Source organism: Raphanus sativus, chromosome 4 (assembly GCF_000801105.2).
Source record: "Raphanus sativus cultivar WK10039 chromosome 4, ASM80110v3, whole genome shotgun sequence".
Lineage (NCBI taxonomy): Eukaryota > Viridiplantae > Streptophyta > Magnoliopsida > Brassicales > Brassicaceae > Raphanus > Raphanus sativus.
Genome location: NC_079514.1, coordinates 33,188,241 through 33,209,033, shown reverse-complemented (window position 1 = coordinate 33,209,033; position 20,793 = coordinate 33,188,241). Strand labels below are relative to the sequence as shown.

At 30.1% G+C, this 20,793-nt stretch overlaps 3 protein-coding genes across 4 annotated transcripts; 2 read left to right on the top strand and 1 right to left on the bottom strand.

Moving 5' to 3' along the window:
* The first annotated feature begins 564 nt into the window (after window positions 1-564).
* Window positions 565-2,817, top strand: LOC108838373 (cyclin-D2-1-like). Of its 2 annotated transcripts, none has more exons than XM_018611321.2 (6): window positions 565-1,241; window positions 1,500-1,586; window positions 1,676-1,774; window positions 1,844-2,039; window positions 2,141-2,268; window positions 2,338-2,817. In XM_018611321.2, the coding sequence occupies exons 1-6, from the start codon at window positions 924-926 to the stop codon at window positions 2,575-2,577; spliced, it is 1,068 nt and encodes a 355-aa protein (XP_018466823.1). In that variant the 5' UTR covers window positions 565-923; the 3' UTR covers window positions 2,578-2,817. The 2 variants fall into 2 exon arrangements, with proteins under 2 accessions (XP_018466823.1, XP_018466825.1); XM_018611323.2 differs by having other exon boundaries at window positions 575-1,241; window positions 2,341-2,817.
* Window positions 2,818-9,293: 6,476 nt separating this feature from the next.
* LOC108852102 (GLABRA2 expression modulator) lies at window positions 9,294-11,249 on the bottom strand. Its single transcript, XM_018625601.2, has 4 exons — window positions 10,857-11,249; window positions 10,627-10,728; window positions 10,198-10,469; window positions 9,294-9,651 (listed from the first exon to the last, which is right to left on the bottom strand). The coding sequence occupies exons 1-4, from the start codon at window positions 11,140-11,142 to the stop codon at window positions 9,463-9,465; spliced, it is 849 nt and encodes a 282-aa protein (XP_018481103.2). The 5' UTR covers window positions 11,143-11,249; the 3' UTR covers window positions 9,294-9,462.
* Window positions 11,250-16,304: 5,055 nt separating this feature from the next.
* LOC108851759 (classical arabinogalactan protein 2-like) lies at window positions 16,305-16,805 on the top strand. Its single transcript, XM_018625223.2, has one exon. It carries the CDS (start codon window positions 16,389-16,391, stop codon window positions 16,773-16,775), a length of 387 nt encoding a protein of 128 aa, XP_018480725.2. The 5' UTR covers window positions 16,305-16,388; the 3' UTR covers window positions 16,776-16,805.
* Window positions 16,806-20,793: the final 3,988 nt, after the last annotated feature.

Here is a 20,793-nt window from a genome sequence, read left to right as displayed (position 1 = left end):
TTTAATTATTTTCATTTAAATAATACACTATCAAATGATAAACCAGTATGCTTTTGAAATCCTTTTAATCCACATACAATTTTTCAAAATATCATTCTCTGCGAAAAAGATAATATTAAATATGATTAATTAATACAGTTTGAGTCTTGTTCAGTTCAGTAAATACCATAAATATATGTTTATGTTAAAATCATAAATTTATAAATTACACATACAGTTTACATAAAGTTTATATAAACCCAAATAGATATATATTTATCATTTGTTTTCTTTTAAAAAATCATATATAATATAATTTATATTTAAAAATATTTTGATACTATTTTATTAATCAAGATGTTTGATCAATATAAACACATACTAAAAATCAGGATTTAAAAATCTATAAGTTTATAAAGACCAACCAAATGTATTGTATTTTTAGTTTTTATAAAAAAATATTTTTAAAATGCAAACTAAAAATGAATTTTTAGAATTTAATAGCTGCATAAGTTATTTTAAAAATATAAACCATAAATTAAAGTTTTAACCATAACCCGTTTAAACTGGAATCCCCATATTATTAAGGAAACTGAATCGTCTATACAATATCTTATGTTAACGATGTAGTATCAATACATTACCAAAATGTCTGTAGTGTATATTCTTTGTATCGTATCACATTTCGACTCTACACAGAGTGGACTCTCCCCCTCTCTACCCTAAAACACACTCACCCACTTCCTCCTCCATAAACCTCTCTCTCTCTCTCTCTCTCTCTCTCTCTCTCTCTCTCCATGAAAATCGCAGCTCTTCGATATATCAACTCCTCACAAATCTCCTTTCTTGATCACTTTTGGGTTTTGTCCGAACGTCTCTGAAACTCTTTACACCACAATAAACGATAAAAAGAGAACACAGAACAAAAGATCAAAACCCAACCCATGGCTGAGACTGAGAATCTCACTTGTGGAGAAACCAGCGATTCATGGATCACTGACAACGACGATGAAACCATCCCTGGCGGCGGATTTACGAACGATAACCATCAACTTTTTAGTAAAGACGATAACTTTAACGGCCACGGATCAATTCCGATGATGGGTTCTCCGTCGTCGTCGTCATCGCCGAGAGAAGAGAGAATCAGAGAGATGTTGGAGCGAGAGGTTGAGTTTTCTCCAGGAGATGATTATCTCAAGAGGCTGCGTTCTGGTGATTGGGAGTTGCGTGTTAGAAACCAAGCTCTTGATTGGATTTTAAAGGTTTGGATATTTCTTCCTTTTTTTTTTAATGTCAAAAACATCAAATCTGGCTTTTGTCTGATTTTGAGTTTCTTGTCTGATCAGTTTATAGATCAGTTTTTAAAAGAGGATTTCTGATATGATTAGATGTATTGAATTGGAAAAAAAACACTTACTTTTGAGATCAGTTGGATCTTCTCATTAGATTGAGATTTTGATCTGTTTGAGTAACTGAATGTTTTTGTCTTTAATGCTTCTTATTGTTGTTGTCTGAAACAGGCTTGTGCTCATTACAATTTTGGTACGCTGTGCATATGTCTTTCCATGAACTACTTGGATCGGTTCTTAGCATCTTATGACTTGCCAGTAAGTTTGGTTTTATTTATCTTTTCTCTTGGCTTGGTTCTTCTAATACTAGTTGCGTGTGTGTTTGTGTGTCTGTTTGGATTGCATAGAAAGACAAGACTTGGGCTGTTCAGTTACTCGCTGTCTCTTGCTTATCATTAGCAGCCAAAATGGAAGAATCAGATGTGCCTCAAACTGTTGATTTACAGGTGCAATACACATTATACTCCTTAATAACTCAAACCTTGTAACAGTTTACTGAGTTATTGAATGAGCAGGTGGGAGATCCCAAGTTTGTTTTTGAGGCCAAGACGATTAAAAGGATGGAACTTTTGGTACTCAACACTTTGAATTGGAGATTGCAAGCTCTAACTCCCTTCTCCTTCATTGATTATTTCATTTACAAGACCAACGGTCACGTGTCAGAGAATCTGATCTATAGATCGTCACAGTTCATCTTGAACACCACTAAAGGTGCGTTTCTTTGTTTTGATTGGAAGCAAAGGTATAACAGTCTTTCCATATTTGCAACTAACTTGCTCTGTTTACTGCTTGCAAAAAAAAATTGAATGCAGCAATTGAATTCTTGGACTTCAGGCCTTCTGAGATAGCAGCAGCTGCTGCATTGTCTGCTTCTATTTCAGGAGAAATAAAGTGCATTGATGACGATAAGACGTTGTCTGATCTCACATATGTAAAACAGGTAAAAACCCATGTAATATATTTATCTAGGATAACACATTTTCATCAATTGATCATTGTCCTTGTCTAGCAGGAGAGTGTGAAGGGATGTTTGAGTCTGATGAGGAGCCTCACAGGGGACAATGTGCCCGGAGCTGCTAATTTATCGCCACAGAAGCCAAGGTTAGCGGCAAGAGTTGTGCCAGTGAGTCCAATTGGAGTGTTGGAAGCAACATGTTTGAGCTATAAGAGTGATGAGAGAACATTCGAGTCATGTACTAATTCCTCACAGAGTAGTCCAGACAGCAACAAGAGGAGGAGAAAACAATAAGGGAGGATTAAAGTTATACAATTGCTTTTCAACACCAAACAATAAGGGTCATGACATTTGAGGTTCTTTTCATTTTTGGTTTATCCCTTCTTTCACATAAATTTCTTTTTATTTCTCTCTTTAATTTCTCATCTTCAATCAAAAAATTGGATTGGAAATCAGTGTTTTGTGAGAGAGAGAGAAAAGAAAAATAAAGAGGGATTTTAAGGCGGCAATCAATAAAATCATTATTAAGGATGATGAGGTTCATGTTCTTGCTCCAAGGGATTTTATTTTTTGGCTACATTAAGATAAAAGTTATATGAAAATAAGAAAGATAAAGAGAATCTAATTTTTGATTTTTGTTTCTTTTGGTATTCAAATGTGACCCTAAATTTAGATATTCCAAATTTTAAAATCATAAATTTTGGTTTATTTTAATTATATAAAGGAAAATGTTTAATAATATATTTGTCCAAAAATAAAATGTTATGTAAATAATTGGGAAATTTGGAGGCATATACATAGTAGAAAAAATATCAACTCTCTATCCATAACAAGCTGATGGCTATGATATTTGTGTAATATTTGCCATATTGTCCTTGAATGGTTTTTTTTTTTTTTTTTTTATAAATATGGTTTTTCCTTCAATTTTTAATTGATTTCAATTTCTGTAAAAACAATTATACAATTTTGTTGTTTATATAATAAAAACAAGTCTTTTTTCTTACACATAATATATTTTGAAAATTTTAAAACAAACATATATTTTATAAATTTTATATAATATTTCATGATCGCAATTTTGAATCTATACTATTTTAAATTACAGTATAGTCTGATAAATTTCTTTTTCTTTTCTTTTGTAATTTATATCTCATTCTCTGCCTCCTGATTTTTGTTATTCACTACTTGATCAGTTACACTGTTTTGTTCTCCAACACTGTCGCCATTCATCATCTCTCTCTAAAGAAATTTTAGAGAATTTCATATATTCAATTTTTTTTTCTTAATATCAAATAATTATATTCACGATTTTTTTTATGAGGTCTAATATATTTGGTCAGTATAGTGGATCAGTACGTTTAGTGTTTGGATATATGATTTGAGTTTAGGGTTTAGTGTTTGGGTATATGATTTGGGTTTAGGGTTTAGTGTATATGGTTTGGGTATATAGTTTGGGTGTAGGGTATATAGTTTGAGTTTAGAGTATAGTGTACTCTCCACAAACCCTTCATCTTTTTCAGCCTTTTTATTTTTTCCTTCTTTTCATAATGGTTTTTTTTCATTCTCTTCATAATGGTTGTTGTTATAAAATAATTGTTCTCTACTATATACAGGATAAATATAGTATAGTATGATATTGAGCGTTGTATTATCTCTCACGCGTTGGAAAGGAGAGCATTGTCTAATTTTGTGTTAAATTGACACAACTTTTCATGCATGGCTATATTCTTTATTTATGGTGCTGCTATGATTATTAAGCAAATTGACCCTAAATAATTTACTATCATGATATACATTTTTACCCACTGTCTAACCAAAAATACCCTCTCTCTTCTTATTTATCTTTCTATTCTCTCTCTAATTTCTCACTAAAAATCTAATTATCTCCTTTTTTGTTATGTGGCAAATAAACCCTAAAATGTTTGTGAGTTGTTAACAAAAAAAGTTATTTGCTGTCTCACTGAAATTAATTAATTAATTATTCTTTTATAAATACGTACATATTTTTGTTGGAATTTGTAAGTTATATATATAACTAATCAGTATTTTATCTTCTGGCATATATGTGAAATTATAAAATGTCAAACAATGCAATGGATATATGTTTTACTTTGAATTACAAAAAAATACCACATTTCAAATAAAAATATACTCTTCTATTTGAAATTATGATTCAAGTTTTTTTTTTTTGAATAGTTTGATTTTAGTTAAAACTAAATTGTAAATAAAATAAAAGTACAAGTGGTAAAGTTCCATGTTCGTAATTATTGTGGTAACTATGAGTTGGACGTTGGTCTGAATCTAGCGTTTAATAAAAAAATAAAAAGTACTTATAGATTAATTAAACACTAATTTTATGTAATTTTGTAATTTTCGGATATAATCTATTTAATATTATAGAGTATGGGAGAGGGTGGTTTGGTGGTAAAAGATGTTGGTGATATTATTATAGTTATTTCCCATTGTTCGATTGCGGGTAGGTTTTTTTTCCTTTAATGAATGTTATGATAAATCATCAATTTTTTTTTGTGGATTTGTACTTTTATATCTCAGTTACGTAAATAAAATACTAAACACTAGATTTTGAACATTTAAAACTAAAAAATGATTAACGACTATGATTTTCTTCTTGACTATGGAAAAATCGCCATAAAAACATTGTAATAAAATTATAATCGTTTTTCTAACATGGATAAAATTAAAATAAAATTATAATAAATTAAATTAACTAAAAATACTAAATTAAATTAAATTATATTAATGAAATGTTTATTTATCTTTATAATGTGTAAGAAATTAAATATAAATTTTCAGATACAGAGAATACTTTTAATACATAAACTTTTTTTGCCATAGGGAGTATTTAATTTTTATTTTCCTTGTTTGAGGAAAATATATAATTGGCTCGGAGGAGAATTGCATGTTTTGGGGATTGGAGAAGGAAAAGCCATAATGGGCCCTGTAAAGAGGTGTTAGGGGGCCCACTTATTTTTGTATTGACTATGCGACCGGTCAACATCTCATCTTGCTCTCTCTTTCCTCGTGTTCAGAAAAAACTAATATTCTGAGCACAAGAAGAAGCCTTGGGAATCTCCTCTGTTACTTTGTCATAGTTTTTTTTTACATTATACTGTATATTCGTAACGCGTTCAATATTTTTATATTTTACATATTCTCTTGCAGCTTAATATTATTATATAATCAAAGTAGTTTAACGTGATAACTACCCATACGTACATCTTCCAAAGTACTCAAGTACATATAAACAAAATGTGTACTACTAAATTTTTCTTAACAAGGAACAAGTTTTTGATGAATGGATTATTTAACGGTTACATGATATATTGATATGATAAGTTAAATGGTACAAACCTGAATCACCAATAATTACAAAAGAATTATTTCATTTTTGATTTCATTAGTGTGATTAGCTTCATTGTTTTCATCTTGCAAACTTGAGACCTAGTACAATATTCCAGATATAAAAAAATTAAAGTACTTAGATCGAGATGGGTGTAAAACGAGATGAGCATCTTCTTTGGGGGTTTAAAGTATATAGTATATATATATGCATGTTTGTGTGCAGAATTAAATTTCACTTACTTCCATAACGCCAACTTTATTGCTATTATACGACCGGTATTAAGAAGATTAATTACTTGCTAGTTGCTCGTACTAGAGGGCGACCCTTAAGGCCTTACCACTGTATATTTAGTAATAAGTTTCGAGATTAGTAAAAAATCCACTCAACCGATTTGATTATTGTTCTTGTATGAACATTAGCTATTAGCTACTGTCTTCCTAGAATTTTTTTTTGGTAATCTCTCATCCTAGATTTGCCAACAAAGACTATTCCTAGACATTATTTCTGTCAGTTTTATGGTTCAGTAGTCAAGAAAAACAAATGCGATCAAACAACCTATAACATTACCACTTCGTTGTTTATACATTTTAAAATAGTCCTCATTTTAGTTTCGAAAAATTATTGGAAGTTGTAACCTCACAACATCATTAAAAAGTCACGATTTAGCAAAAAAAAAAACATCATTCAAAATAATTGCTTGTTTTAAATTTCAACACCAAAATTGTGTACGACACTTTAAAAAAAAAATGTGTACGAGATTCTCCTCTCATTGCAGGATCCTGTTGAAGAGAGTATTAAAAGTTACACTCCATAACTGGCGACAACATATTGGTATGATCATATTTATGGGTAGTAGTACTGAACATTAATTCTAGGTTTTTCTATATTCATGACTTCTCATTGATAGTTTTCTTCAACATTTATATATAGTCTATTGTGTATATTATCATAAATGGAACTATTTTTGTTCATAACAACATTTCTAAGTTAAACAAGTGTATAACAATGGTTCTACTATTATCATTATTGTACTCACCACCCGAGTGCAAATCTTTAGAAGGCATGTTGTCGATATTAATATAGATTTATATGTAAGCTTTAAAACAATTTCATTTATATTCAGTTAAAAAAACAATTTCATTTATAAGCGACAGTCCTGATATGATTGTCAATTGAAATATTTTTATATAAGTGCGTATGTGTATTACAACAGCAACTAACTGGTCATGTATTCATGTGCATGATGTCAGAGATGTGTATTTGATTGATAAGAAACAAAATCAATTATAACCTCACATTTTTCAATATTTCCTAAATAAAATAAAGATCCAAAATTTTGGAACATCTTACTTGGCTCTCTTTGTACACACTTGAATGTATGTAATATATGTAAATTCATAATAATTAACAATTTCGAAAAGAATAATTTATATGATCTTTTGTTTTTCCATGCAATAAAAAGAAGCATCAAAGCATCATATGAATAGTGAAAGAGGACCTTTTTTTTAACACCTTTCCATATAAGTCCATTAAGAATTTATCTTCATGTTACACTTGTAGAAAGATGTCTTTAAAATACAGCACGTATAAAAAGTTATACCAATTATGAGATTTGGAAATACCAATAATTTGTTTTCAAATAGATCGCCTTGGGTCAGTATTATATCAATAGTTTGTGGTTTTCCTTATTGACAAGGATAAAATTGAAAAGCCTATATTTTAAGAAAAACCTTTACTTGATTTCAATTGCTTTAAATAATATTTTATAAAAACCATTGAAGTAAAAAGATATTTAGATTGTTTCTTACTAGTTACGAAATTATGTAAAATATGTTGAAGACTTGTGATATCGGATTTCAGCGCAATATGGCTAAGAACAAAGCAAACTAATCCAGTTATATACATTGTTTTTCATATATTTGATATACTTATTATAGTGTTAGTGAGGACATTTTTTTTTGGTTAGTTGCACAAGGGAATCGAATCTAGTTTGATATCGTGATTTCAGACATAACTTTTAACTTTAGTGTTCAGAATAATTATACATTTCGGTAATATCTATAAATGTATTTTAATATTTATAATACCTCTAATGTAATGTATATATATAAGCTCTAATGCATGCGGCATGCCTGGTCCATTTTCTTAATTACAAAACTAACTAAATATTTTAGTGACTTAGGAGTTTGTTTAATATTCTCGACACACAAATAAGACACTGCACTTTGTCTAATCATTATGTACTAATAAATTTTCACCAGCTTATATTATGCAAATGGAATCCATGATGTAACTGATATGGATTAGTTTAAAAAGAAAATACAGGACAAGATATAAAAAAACAAATTTATGACAAGGTTTTTTCTATGACATGTTTGAAAATTATATAGGAACTTGCACTAGATTGAATTAGATCTCTAACTAATACTTTTCTGTATCAAAATAAATGAGTTTTAAAGTTTTTGCACGAAAATTAAAAAATTACAAATTTGTATTCAATTTTTATCGTTTGTCTAAAAACAACAATAACTACAAATAATTTAACCAATAAAAAATTATATTGCAGAATATAAATGATCAAAATATCAAATTACATTTACTTTTTACGTAGAAATTTGAAAAGATCAGACCCAAATATAATTAACTCTTAATTATAATTTTGATCACCACATTGCAGCTTTGAGATTCCGAAATTAAAGATTTATTTATGCTAAGGGAAAAAGAAAGAAAAAAAGTAAAATTGGGGGGGGGGATAAAGGTGAAAAGGAAAAAACAAGGGTCAAATGTAGAAAGTGGAAAAGTTTGTGAGAGTGCATGTAGAAAATCGTTTTACATGTGATAAAGGAGTGATAAGTGTGGGGGACCTTGCATAAACTTACCCCAAGCTTCACAGGATTGGAGCTTCTCTTCTCTTTGGCCCTCACTTTCTTGCTTTTCCCCCTTTGTCACGCTCAGTTTTTTTATTTTCATTCACGTTTTTGTAGTTTTGTCATATTATTATAGGAATCTATTGAGTTCTGCCTTCATTGCCGTGTTATGTGTGAGTTGTATAGTCTTGAAGACTATGGAAAACTAAAAATATCGCATACATAAACTACCTCAGTAGTGCTAATAAAAACTACCTCAGTTAGTTTACTTAATGAAAGTAACAGTAAAATTTATGTAGAAAATCGCCATTGTTTTATGTATACTTCTATTAACAATTCAATTCTTATATTAGAATCTGAAAGCGAAAAAAGAAGGGACCACTTAACAAAATTCAGGTGGAAACTGATAAATCATAGAAGTTAAGGACTACTTTTAATACTACAGATAATTTTAATGATTTTCTAAGTAGAGAAACGTGAATAGATTCAGGAGAGGAGGTTAAAACAAACAAAACAAAAGTGGTCCTTAGTGATGAACAGATGATGAAACACATTTGAACTCTGCACGTTTGGTAAGTGATTCAATGAAACCAATGGTTTGAACTAACTTCACTGTCTATACATCAAAATAAGGAACCAAGAATGCTAGTAAATATACATTTTGACTATTACAAAAAGTTGCATCACACACACGCCATGGTCATGGTCTTTCTCAACGCCGTTATACAGCAATCAATAACACCTAATGCAATGATATGGCACAAAAGACATACATGATATAGCAAAAAGTTTTTTAGAGAATTATATTTATGCAAATAATGTCAATTGAGTCTTCTGTAATCAAAATAACTAAGCAAAAGAAAAAGAAAAAAAAGAGAGAGAGTATCTCAATCATCAATAGGCTTAAAATGGTCATCAAAGAATCCACCAAGTGTGTGTGTGTATCAATCACACTGGCCCTAAACCACTGTCTTGCAAAGATTCTTGCAGAGAGGTGACAGCGCCTTCGTAGTTCAAGAAACCCATGAACCAGAACTCGTGATTGTCTACCGAAATCACCTGTATGTACTTTTCTGCAGGATTCACGATGTTTGCTGATGGATTCACTGCTTTAAGTTGATGTAATGGAATCAGTACCTGTTTTACAAACAAGACACCAAAAGTGTTAATTGAAATGTATAAAACAAACAAAAGAGATGAGAGCTGCCGCTCATCGTAGCAAAGTTTATTGCACTGACAAACTGATGCTAAAAGAGTGTAGTAGTTAAGCAAGTTTACTGAAATGGGTAAACAATCTAAACTGATGCTAACGTGTTGAATGGTTTTCGAGGTAACAAAATATGAAATCGCATTACTACTCTCACAAATCCTCCTCCACACAATGAATCACTCACTCTAAGGAAGCTTATTAGTTGATGCTACTAACAAATCATAACCGAGGCATTGTCTTAAGCATCTAACAAAAGAGGACACAAAGTGTTGATTTATAATCACTTTAGTAAGTTAAATGCATTGAATCTCAAAAGTCCATGACTCTATGACTCGGATGAAAGTTTCAAAACGCAGAAATGAAACCATAACGAAATGGATCTAAAGTCCACGGCATAGTTAGTGATCGCAGAGGTGATATGGTGTCTTTCAAAACGACTACAATTCAGACAAGATGTCTGGCGTTATATTTACCTTGTAGTAGCTCCATTCGGTTTGACCATTATTTTTGTAAGATAAAGGGTTGTCACTAGAGTAAGAAAGCTTAGCAGTGGACACATAGAGAACTCCCATAACTGGACCAGCTGAGGTGGACAAGTAACATGCAAAAGAGTTCAACAGCTGCTCATCTGGATCGGTCTCAAAGGTTTGTCTGAAAATCTTCTCGTACCCTCCTTCTGCAAGAACCTTAGTACTCTGTGCAATTCTTCCCATTGCAGCATCAGCAAAACTCGGAGCAGTTCTCACTGGTTGAAACACAAGAACGTAACGTAACATAACATACATACAAGATGATCATATTATAATGAAATAACCAACGAGTTGTTTGTCTAGCGGTAACAGAGTGGCATCAAACTGTTTTTTTTACACCAAAAAATATATTGTAATGAAATAAAAACATACGATGCTGCCACGTGTTCCCGGCAAGGCTCTCCGTCTTCTTGGCGGCTTCAGCAACTCTCCTTCCCCATCTCCCAAGCGCTCCTTTCACAGACTCCATCGTATCTGCTCCTCCAATTATAAATACATTAGATTAATAAAAATAATCAAAGTTTAAATCCGAACCGGATCATCTTTTTTTTTTTGAACCGGATCATCTTGACCGTTACGAAACCTAATATGCACTCTTAAACCTTTCAACGAAGCATCGGTGGTCTCTGGTGGAGAACGAGCAATGTACGGGTTAGATCCGGCAGTGTACGACGACTGATTCGGTTCCTGAGACCCGGAAACCAATTCGGGGCTCCAGTGGACGTTTTTCTTCGATCCAGACGCGGTTCGAACGAGCGGTTTCGCCGCTGTTTGATCGCTCCCTTTCGTCTCGATCTCAATCTCGTCGCCTCCCTTCTTATTCGGTCCATGATCCGCAGCTTTCGGATCTATCTTCACTTCGATATCTGCCTTAGGCGGCGGCTCCATCTTTCAGGTAAAATGGTTTCTTCTCTCTCGGACGGATCGTGGCGCGTAAGGTAAAATCGGTGTGTGTGGGGTCGTTTGAGAAGGAGTTTGAATTTTTGTGTAAGGTTGGTGAATTATTTTATTTTATTTAATTATTATGTGAAATAGAGGACGGGATTACCGGGAAGACAGGTGACGAACGAACCGTAACAAGTGATTGGCATTTTTAAGCGGCGATGAGAGAATTTTAGACCGGATTTAACCGGTGATGGATATTTCGTGTCTTTATCTACGTTACATTTTGACCATAATTATGATGGTACATTGATCATTTCGTAACATAACTAAAATGTAATGCAATATTGTCAACAAAAAGGAATTCGAATTCAAAGATGTCTTGAAGCCAAGATGTCTTGAAGCCATAATGGATAACAAACTGCCACATACGACTGCGTTTGATCATTTCTGGAGACTATTTGAACAATGAGATCACTAAATCAGCCCTCTATTAGTTGATTTTTTCTTCCAGCGTCATCCTCCACCATTCAATGTCTTGAAGAGTCCTTAGTAACTCCCACACCTTGAAATTTAAAGGATGGCCCTCTCCTTGGTCTTGTTATGCAACCCACCACGCCCATCCAGAAAACTTAGGTATGTCCAACACCTACGATGCATTTGACCCAACCTAGTGGAGGGTGCCCATTTCTTGTTTCCACAATTTTCTTGATCTGAGTTTATCATTGCATGTTCCTTTTCTAAATTTTGACCCATAACCACAAGTCCGATTCTTTTTTTTTTGCTTTTGAAACAATTTCTGTAGGTAGAAAACTCTTCCCTTCAAAACACTTCGGGTCTAACTGGTGACCAAGAAATACAAGGGAATAGTTCATTCCTTACTGTTCCTAATTATTTTTACCATTTATATGGAATCTTTTTTTTTTCATTCTTTGTTATTCCTTTTATTTTAAAGGAACATAGAATAAATTTATTCCTCACCAAAATTGATAAAGAATTATATTTCTTTAATTTTATTCCTCTGCATTTTTTCTTTTTTATTCCTAATGTTCCTTTAATGGTTACCAGTTAGACTTTTCATTACTATTCTTCCAAAGTAACCAAATCAACCAAGGGTAAACTTTTCCAATCTTATTGGGCAGGATTCTTCTTTTTTTTCTTCAGCCCAAAGGATAGTGGAAGTTTGAGTAATGCGAACTGCTAAACCCTGAACTTGGTTTAAAAAGGAAAAAAAAATATTTTGGGCTTGGTTAATTAGAAAAAGTAAAAATTGTCAGCTTAGGCCACACCCTCCACAGGCCACCGTCCACCAAAATCTACAAAGAGAGGCCTACCAAGCCTTCTTCCAACTCGTTCTATGAATTGAATTAATTAAAATAATATTTTGGTTAATTAGAAAGTATGATAAGGTCAAGGTTGTCAGGAAATAAAGATTTAAATTATACATTTCTTACGAAGATATACATATAAGGTGAAACAATTTTGTAATTTAAGTGAAATATTTGTTAGGTAGGTTCTAAATTCCTAGTAACTAAGGATTTCAAACCATAATACCAACTAGATTATCATCCGCGCTTTGGAAGCGCGGAATATTTTACGATGAAAATTTTTACTAATAACTTAACAAATATTTTGGTAACTTTTAAAGAGTGTATTTAAAATATTTTTGCATTTAAATCAGTGTTTCTAAATTCAACCCGATTGTGATTATACCGGTTAATCCGGAGATCTGACAATTTAATTTAGGTTTTTAAAATATTCATATTAACAAAAATCACTAAAATTCGAGACTAACCGATTGAACTGATGGATGACCAATATGTAATCTCATTTGATTTAAATTGTAATAGTTTCATAATTTGTAATCTTATAATCCAAATTTTAAAGTTCATTATTTTGCAATTTATGAAATTATGATGTTTCTACAAAATTTTAAAGAGAAAATGATAGATATAAAATATTAAGATTAATTATTGTATTGTTTGGAAACATTGATAGTAGTATAAAATATATTGTTTGGAAACATTGATAGTAGTAAGAAATAAGTATATTGTTTGGAAACATGGATAGTAGTATAAAGAAAGGAACATTAATGATTTAATGTATGTTTAACTATAAAGTATAAAGATGTATTTAATTTAAAAACTTACAAAATAAATGTTAGGTCCAACAGAATGTTTCTGTTTTAATAAGATAGATTAGTATCACTTGAATACGAGTACGCGTTTTAAGTTTGTAAGCTTGTAGGTTGTCAGAATAATGGGAACCAAACAATCTGTCACTAAAATATTGGGAAGAATAATAAAAATTCAAGAAAATAGTACATATTATCTCTCCTAAATATTAATTAGTTAAATTAACATTAACATATGACACCTTCGTCCAGCCCCAGCCCGCGTATATACAGTCGAGATGTACCACAACGTTTTCAGCATAAACCATTATAATACGTTTACAAGAAAAAGGTTAAATCCATGAGACAAGACATACTAATAACACACGTACTCATAATGTTAAAATTAGCCTCAAATCTTCAAAATTGCTCTTAGTCGAATGACTTAAGAATATACTAGAGTAATAGAGTAAGATCCGCGTATCCTCTCGGATTTTGATTTTGATTTTTCAAAAAATTGATATCTGTTTTTCATAATTAGTATTATATTTTAGATGTGTCACTATATAACTAAATGTATATTGGTTATTTGAATATTTTAAGTTTCTATACATTAATTCGAACTCGAACCAGAACAACTCGAACCAGAACAGATGATATGATTATTTTTGGTTATTTGATTAGTTTTAGATTATTTATATTTTAGATACAAAATATATGAACCAAATAGGATAACATGGTTATTTTTGGTACATTATCTCAAATTTTATATATATATATATATTTTTAAATTCCAATACTTAACCAACTTGAATCTAGAAGGATGTGACTCAGAACTCACGAGAAAACTTATAATACTCGAACGGATCTTAATTTCAAAACTTAAAAAATTTGATATCTGAAAAACGAATCATACTTGAATGGATATCTGAATGACCATATTGCTAATTGTATATTTTACCCGAATAATTAAAAGGAGTAGAACTACTATTTTAGGGTATTGAGGCAATCTAATTTAAATGTCATGTGTGTTTATTTTTTACATATTTATAAATAAATATTGATTTTATATAAATGGTTGTATATATTTTATTATTTAAATTTATTAAATTACTGTTTATTATAAAAACTTGAACATAATAATTTATAGTTTATATTGGATAATTTATTTTATTTTTAAATTTTCAACCATTTTATCCAGATTTTTAAAATATGACCCGCCCGTCTGCATAAATATTTTGTTTTTAGTTTTTATGGACCAAACTTTTAATGTATGATAAAATTGTTATATATACTAATTAAAATTTGGTGCTATATATTTTATATTCTTCAACATTTATAATATTTGATTTACATTTGAATATTATTTATATGAAATATAAATAAAATATTATATTTACATACTAATTTACATTTTAATTATATATTATGTAGATAACTAGTTTATGTGGTTTTAACTTTTTAGATATTACTAATAAATAATGAAAAATATAACTACATAGCTTTCAAACAATATTGCATATATATATTCTAAGTTGATTAAACAAATACCTAAATTTGTTTATTCAATACCTTATTTATTACTAATAAATAATAAAAATATAAGTATGTAATTTTTAAAACAATATTGTATTTTCTCTATGCATGCATAATAATTATTATTACTGCGTATATCTAATTACATATAATTACGATATATATCCATAGAATTCAAATCATCATCATCATCATGATTAAGAACATGAGACTGATTGTACTAAAACATCAACAACAACGTAAATAACCATTACTCGTTCTTCAGGTTTTTCATTCTATCTAACATTTTACATTCTTACACTGGATTTAAATAAAAAAATTATGTGTGTGTCAATATTTTACAATCAAAACTAGGAGTATTTTTATTTACAACATAAAATAATAACAAAATAGTAATTTATCTTAAATCGATTGCACAAAGTATCGAAAATATGATTAATTCTTTGGTTAGCTAGAATATATGAAGTAATAGTTTTAATTTTAATTAAATAAGGAAAATACAATAAATAATTAACATTAAGTTTATTAATTGACTTGGTGGCAGTGGATTGTAAATATTGTACAAATTTAAGGGTTAGTATTAATTTGTACTTCTCTTCTCTTTTAATAGATTAAAATTTATCTATGTTTTTCACGTAAGTTCAAAACCAATCATCAACAACTAAAAGAAAATTTTCATCTCTTTATGTATATCTATTTAATTTATAAGGATTTAGTAATTTCGTTATCTCAAATTTTGTTTCCACATAAATATTTTGTACTTCTTTTACAAAAATAAATAAAATTATACTTATACTTTATAATTAGTTTTCATTTCATGTTTAGTTTTGTGAATATTGATAGTTAACATAAATTTCTATTCTGTTTATATATAATACATATGGAAACCGCTGCTTGTTTTAGTTTTGTTATATAAATTTATTTTTATATTGAATCTAATGGAAATAATCAGAAAATGCCTTCATGAGTAGATATGACTTAGAAGCAAAATAAAAAGAAAAAGAAAGAAAAACAAGAATTCCTAAGACCTTATTTTTTTTTTTGGTCAAAATGTTAAAAAATTTATGTCCTCAGACGTTATTATGACTCTTTATTATTACTACTCGTTTTCAAAATTTTATATCGTTTAAAAAATTACAAAATCAGATTTCTAAACATGCCTCAACTCAAGCTCCTAGAAAGGCTGGCAGCCTGGCACGGCACTATTCAAGAATTCAAGTTCATAAATCATAACGCGGTTAAGCAAAAACAACAAATTTAGACACCTGGCAGAACTCAGTGCATCAGTTTGGTGCTTCTCCATGTAGATGATCCTTCAAGGAAACTTCAAAACCCAAACACGCCAAGTCAAATAAAAAAGCATAAATAAAGAAGAAAAAAAATATTTTCGAACCGCCGTTGTCAAGCTAAGCCATGTTGTATCAAGGTATGTGGTTTGCATGATTAGTGGTCACAAGTCACAACGATAATTAATTAATTAATCCCAACCATCGAGTATATATAGAACCTCTCTTCTCTCATAATTCCACACGCCACCAAACAAAGAACAAGAGCTTAAAACATTTAACAGAGTTTCCAGTTTCAAACATAATCAAATCTAAAGATGAGTCCTAAGGCATTGCAAGTTGTGATCTTTCTCGGTTTCTTGGCCAATTCATGTTTCTCTCAAGCTCCAGCCCCGGCACCAACCACCACCATTTCTCCACCGACGTCGCTTCCTCCCATGACAGCAGAATCACCTTCTCCGCTTGCTTCACCGCCGGTTCCAGTTAACGAGCCAACTCCAGCTCCAACAACATCTCCAGTTGCTTCTCCTCCTCTAACCGATGCTCCCGCCTCTGGTCCTTCCGACGGATTAACCCCGACTTTGGCTCCGGCTCCGGGACCAGACACCGGTGCTGAAGCGCCTGTAAGCGCCGCGTGGGCTAATCATGCTTTCCTTGTGGGAACATTTGTTGCCGGAGCACTCTACGCTGTCGCTTTCGCTTAGAGAGCTTTTGAGTTCGGCTGATACATTGATCCCCTGTTCTAAAACTCGGGCGAGTTGCCGAGTACGCGGCCGCGTTTGCGCAAACCGGAGCCCCGCCGTGGCGAATTGAAGCTGTTCGGAAGTATAACGCGGACGATCGAGTAAAGTCCGAGTTAACCGCTTTATTGCAGAAATCGGCGAATTATTAAAGAAACTCGTTCTTTGAATTTCAGAAAACTTGTATAATTTGGTTTTAAAATCATATGCTGAGGTCAAGATATGCTATTAGTAGTGAAAACCTAAAGAAAACAAGTAAATACAAGCCATTATAGTGGGAAAAAAAAGTCTGAGATGAAATACATATTTTCAGATCTACGAACACAGGAAGAAGATGGGGACAAAACAGTCTTTTAGTGTTCACTAAAAACAAAACGAGTAAAAGTAACAATAAAAACATGGTTTGTGGTTCGAAACCGGGACCTCCAGTTGAGTTAGTGAGCTCAAGCCAGTAGACCACTACGAATTCTTATGTACTTTTACATATGATAATATATATCTGATAAAACTGTACAAAATTAATCCCCGCGTAATCCCCGAATAATCCCCGATTTTCTCTCAACTAGCTAGGCGCAGATCGGCCGCACGCGTTACGCCTAGCGCAATTTCAAACAGGGCATTGATCTATTGCTTTTCGATTATTCATTAATTACTTCTTTTTGTTCGCATGTGTAATTTATTGTTATTATTATTTGTATAATTACTGTTGTAATGAGGATGAACATAGAGACGATATGAATATCCATTTTCTATAAAGTAAAACTATATTTCAAATTACTATGGATTGAGTTTCTAAAAGAACAAATATTGGTGTTTTTAAAAAATAACAAATTTTGATATTGTATTTTATAAATTAATACTTTCTAAAATTGATAAATATAAAAAATTAACAAGACTACAAAATATTTTATTTTCTTTGATATTAAAAAATATATGTAATTTTATAAATTTTAGAATTTTTTTTATAAAAACAAAAATAATTTTTTTATTATTCTATATAATTACTCTATTTGTTTTGTTTTAAAATACTTATGTTAGAACACATATATATTATTAAGTATGTATCCCGAACACCAAATGATCTAAACAAAAAAACTTATAATATTAGTTCATTTATAAGATTATGACCATAAATATTTTCTTATTTTTTTATAAATTAATTTTAGTTTTAAAATATAAATGTAGAATGAAATATTAATTAACTTAAAAATTTATAAATTAATTAAGTATTATATTTTTAATACGATTATCAATATTTTTTGCAAAATTTTGAAAATAATATGAAGATTTGTTAATTAAAAATATATAAATCTTTATAAATGTTATATTCTTGGGAAAATTTAGAGAAATATACTTAAATAAGATATTAATTTGAAAATTACACGATTTTAAGTTATTTATCATGATAATTTATTTTATACTTAAAGTAATGGTTTTAACAAAAATAAGATGTTTTTAAGAAAGAATTGTGTAGAATATCTACAAAATATTATTTTCATATATTTTAAATCTTTTTATGTTTTAGAAAAGAAAAAAAAAACAAGAAAACCTTCAAGACAACATCTCATTTTATTCTTCTTTGTACCCTCCATTTCTGAAAAAACTTTTCCTTTCACTAGTTTCACAAATTCTTCCTATGATCTCATTCAGAGGTTTGTTAATTCATGAATCAGATTTGTGTTTTTATTTATGTTTCTATTTTATTCTGAAAATAGTTTTGTTTTGTTTTTCTTTTTTGGAAAATCATGCTGCATATACTGGAGTTTTTGGAGCATGGAAGGTGAATAAAGAATCAAAGAAATTCATGGTGAGTACAAAAAGAGGTAAATTATTTACCATTAACGAAGGTTTGAAGTTTGAAGATGTGGTTCAGATGGTTCACAAAGATTTTAGTATAGATAGGTTGGGCAATGAATTAGAATGTCTCGAATAACGGTACAATGTCTTAGTGATTACAAGCTAATACAAAATCGTAAAAGTGTAGAACATATCAAACTGTAGGCTGAGGTCGACTCTTGCTGGTCACACGCGATGTGCCACTATGACTATTTCACCCGATGCTTTTCTCTGCGCGAATAGAGAGAAATACAGTGTGGTTTTGTTGTGTGATTTGGCTGAGTTAAGGTAAGTACAGGCTGGAAACCTGTGATTTGTTTTGTATCTGAAATTTCTAAAAAGAATTTAGAAGCATGCCTAAAAAAATAAACAAGACACGAAAATTCCATAAAAGATAAAAGAAAAGAAAGGTATTTCAGCTACTGGTAGAAGGGAATCCGCTTATCAAAAAAGTATAGGGATGAACGGATCGTTAAGTCTGGAGAGATAGATGTTCTATACCTTTGAAGAACTTTGATTCTGTTCAAATTCGGCGTAAGTGTCGTTTATGCGGCTTGATGGATTCTGAATTGCAGGAACTGGATTCCTTTATGCGGCTTCGATATTATATATATATATATATATTTGTTGTAATATTTATAGAATGGTACCATGAAGATGCATAGATATAAGCGTATGCACATGAAAATTTCCAAAACATCTTTGGTCAGACATAATGTTGCTTCCTCCACAAAACACTGCTTCTTTCCTTCCAATACAGACTATCAACAGCAACAGAAACGGCTATAACATGTTATTTTGTATGTTACTATGGAAAGTGATGATTTTTTATTGTAAAACTTTAAATGGCAAAATAACATATTTATCTCAACAGATAAACTTATCTTAAACATATATAATTATAATAACATTATTTTATTAATTTCGTATTTATATTTTAATATTGAAATATCTAATCTGGTTAAAAATATCAATTCACATAGATATAGTTTTCAAAAAATATAATAGATGTGGTGTTATTTTCAAATTTAAAACTATTAATGGAGTAGTTTACAAATTATCCCTATTCTTTTTGAGAAAATTGATCCTTATGTATTAAATAAATATTGAAAATGGGTATCCGCCTGATGTTTACTTATTCGGATATTTTTTTTTATCAAACTTATTCGGATATATACTCATTGGTAAACCACTCTTTGCCCATTATCTTCAAGTGGGTTTGAAAAGAATAGTCATTATCAGCCTCTCACTAAGTTGGGTCTTAAGTTATTTCAAAACCAGTTTGTGGTATATTTATAAGAAATTTGGCTCATAATTTTAAGGAAAACTAGACGCATCTCATACCAATCTCTCTTTAGATCCACGTAAACATCACCAAGATTTATTAAAGAGTATAATGCTTGTTGGTAAAAAAACAACTGTGTAGTTTAAGAAAATTATGTTAAAAGCAAGTGTTACATATCTGCAATTTGTGTAGTTTGATCTCTTTTCCTCAAATTAAAACCTGCTTTTACCAGAAAACTTGTTAGCTATATAGCCATGACAAAAAAGTCTCCTAACTTCAATCAATGATACCATTATGTATCGATTTCTTGATATGTTTATTAAGGGTCTGTTTTCATAAGATAGTTGGATAGTCGTGGAAAGTAGAAATCTTATTATATAAAGTTTGGTTATTCAAAGTTACATTGTGACAAGTGTTAAATTTTTTTCAAGATTATTACATGTGTCAAAAATATGATACAATTCTTTTTTAAAGGATTTAAAAAAGATTAAGAAAAAGGAAAATTTCCATTACAAAAACATTTTAAAATTCAATTTATGAATTAGTATTTTTAGAAAAGGAAAATTTACAAATTACCATTTTTATATTATATATTGTTAAAATATATGATGTAATTTTAATTTTTTGATTACGACATGTGTCAATAAATTTTTAATATTGTGAAATGTGTCAAAATATGATATAATTCTTTTTTTAAGGATTTAAAAGAAATTAAGAAAAAGGAAAATTATCATTACAAAAATAGTCTTTTAAAGTTATATTTATGATTTCGAATTTTTAAAAAAGGAAAGTTACAAAATTACCAGTTTTAGTATTTTACATTATATGTTTTTAAATATGTTTGATAGTAGTTTTCATTTT

Bases quoted from the DNA above. Each gene is read 5' to 3' on its own strand.
- LOC108852102 (XM_018625601.2), bottom strand. From the start codon at position 11,142: ATGGAGCCGCCGCCTAAGGCAGATATCGAAGTGAAGATAGATCCGAAA. The intron at 10,470-10,626 runs GTATGTTTTTAT...TGTTTCAACCAG, and splicing joins CGGGAACACGTGGCAGCATC to TGAGAACTGCTCCGAGTTTT. The intron at 9,652-10,197 runs GTAAATATAACG...TTTGTAAAACAG, and splicing joins CCGAATGGAGCTACTACAAG to GTACTGATTCCATTACATCA.
- LOC108851759 (XM_018625223.2), top strand. From the start codon at position 16,389: ATGAGTCCTAAGGCATTGCAAGTTGTGATCTTTCTCGGTTTCTTGGCC.
- LOC108838373 (XM_018611321.2), top strand. From the start codon at position 924: ATGGCTGAGACTGAGAATCTCACTTGTGGAGAAACCAGCGATTCATGG. The intron at 1,775-1,843 runs GTGCAATACACA...TTGAATGAGCAG, and splicing joins CTCAAACTGTTGATTTACAG to GTGGGAGATCCCAAGTTTGT. The intron at 2,040-2,140 runs GTGCGTTTCTTT...AATTGAATGCAG, and splicing joins CATCTTGAACACCACTAAAG to CAATTGAATTCTTGGACTTC.